Here is a 1,917-nt window from a genome sequence, read left to right as displayed (position 1 = left end):
CCCCAGTTCGGCGGGCAGGCGCACGGCGACGTGGACCACACGCGGGTGCAGTGCCGGGCGCTGGACGGCATCGAGTGCGCCGAGCCGCGGAGCTTCCTGCGCGGCAGCAAGCCCTGCATCAGGTGGGAGCCGCGGACGGCCTCCCCCCGCCGCCCGGCACGGCACGGCCCGGGCTGCTGCCCTCCCTGCGACCGCCGGGGGGAGCCGCGCCGCCGGCAGCGGGGAGCGGCCGGGTCTGGCTGGGGGGGGGGGGCGGGGGGGCCCCCCCCCCCCCCGGTCCCCCCCCCCCCCCCGCTGACCCACCTCTCGCCGCCGGTTGCAGGTACACCGGACACTATTTTATAACCACTTTGCTCTACTCGTTTTTCCTGGGTTGCTTCGGAGTGGATCGCTTCTGCCTGGGCCACACGGGGACCGCCGTGGGGAAGCTGCTGACGCTCGGAGGCCTCGGGATCTGGTGGTTCGTGGATCTGATTCTCCTCATCACCGGAGGGCTGATGCCCAGCGATGGCAGCAACTGGTGCACCGTGTACTGACAGGAGCAAAGCTGCTTCCAGAGAAAACCACAGCGTCTCCGCAGGACTGGAGATGGACGCTTCCACTTGCTGCGTAGCATCAGAACAGACTTCTCGTGCGGGTTTCTGCCTCGTACAAACGTGGATTTACAAAGCTGTAACTTGATCTGCAGAACAATTACTCTTATTAATTCCTCTGTACAGGCCGTGGACACAAAATTGTTCAGTATATATTTTGCTTGTTTACAATAATCTGGGCTTTTTTCCCCTCAACTGGTAAGAGTTTAAGAACTCAGATCTTGCAAACACTGGCAGTCAAATTAATCTTAATAAAGTCTGGAAAGAGCTGACTCCACTTATTTTTGATGCTAGTAGGGTACATCCACATAGAGCTGCAGGCCCCCATCCTGTGGTTGGGTGTGATGATTTAGCAAACCTTTACAGCTGAAACCAAACAGTGTTAGAGAGACTGTGGCAAAGTCATGAGCTCCAGTTCTAATTGACTTGCCTAAGACCATGTGTGCTTGCTTCGTGTGAAGCTGGGTTAGATCTGGTAGAGACCGCACCCTTTTGGAGAACAGCACTTCTTTCAGGCTGGAAAAGCCACAGTGCAGCAAAAGTAAATTCAGTATCACAAAACAAAGCACTTGTTTCCACTGACGTGGCTTCCCCTACCACGTCCACATTCTAGAAATCTAGGACACTGCAGCCACCCCAAAGTAGCATGTGCATTATTTTACAGTTACCTGGTTCTCCTGTCCCCCACCCTACACGGCTAAGGGCATCCTGCGTGGTGCTGCCGCTAAGTGCTGGCTCCAGGGACAGGCTGCAGAGCGTGAACGAGAGGGGAGCTGAGGTTAGGCTTGTGGGAACAGCTGGTTGAGGTGGGCATTCGAAGTCTGCGCAGGGGCAAAATAAAAGTGATGGCGCAGAAGGGACTTGCAGTCAATCTAAATCTAAAGTTCTGCCACAGAGCAGCCTCACGGGGAGCTGCCGCGTGCCTTCCCGCTGCTGTTGGATACTCACGTTTGTTAAAACCCACGGCGGGTCAGTGGCAACCGTTTTACAGTCACTCTGCCAGGCTCTACTTGCAGGCTCTGGTAACGTCCTCATAAAGCAGATCAGCTCGGCTCCTGTCGCGTTAGAGGCAACGTGCACATTTATGCCTGTGACGACATTAGTCCCAATCAGTAAACTTCTGCCCCAGTTAATTGACAGCAAACGGACAAAACTGCCAAATACAAGCTTGGCCTCATTAGTGACAAAAGGCTTATTTCCACCCCGGAGCTGCAGGGGATGGCCAGGAGCCATCGGAGAGCTGGGAAGGGATCAGGATCGCAGAAGGGTAAATCCCGCATCACGCACGTCCTCGTGCTAGGCAGCCAGCTGCCTGAAGCGCTGC

General features: G+C 56.3%; 1 protein-coding gene and 1 long non-coding RNA gene across 2 annotated transcripts in view; one reads left to right on the top strand and one right to left on the bottom strand.

Moving 5' to 3' along the window:
* The window catches only part of TM2D2 (TM2 domain containing 2), a 1,452-nt gene extending 587 nt beyond the window's left edge, over positions 1-865 (top strand). The window contains exons 3-4 of the mRNA XM_035345197.1: positions 7-122; positions 323-865. Coding sequence (XP_035201088.1) covers positions 7-122; positions 323-536 — 330 coding nt within the window. The 3' untranslated portion in view covers positions 537-865. The remainder of the gene's footprint in view (positions 1-6; positions 123-322) is intronic.
* On the bottom strand, positions 781-1,361 carry LOC118177477. The gene is made up of 2 exons (XR_004755809.1): positions 1,262-1,361; positions 781-959 (listed from the first exon to the last, which is right to left on the bottom strand). It is a non-coding gene; the product is annotated as an uncharacterized LOC118177477 (long non-coding RNA).
* Between the last annotated feature and the right edge of the window lie 556 nt (positions 1,362-1,917).

The sequence above is a fragment of the Oxyura jamaicensis genome, chromosome 22 (assembly GCF_011077185.1).
Source record: "Oxyura jamaicensis isolate SHBP4307 breed ruddy duck chromosome 22, BPBGC_Ojam_1.0, whole genome shotgun sequence".
Lineage (NCBI taxonomy): Eukaryota > Metazoa > Chordata > Aves > Anseriformes > Anatidae > Oxyura > Oxyura jamaicensis.
Note: the sequence above shows the minus strand (reverse complement) of the source record. Positions and strands in the feature narration are given on the sequence as shown.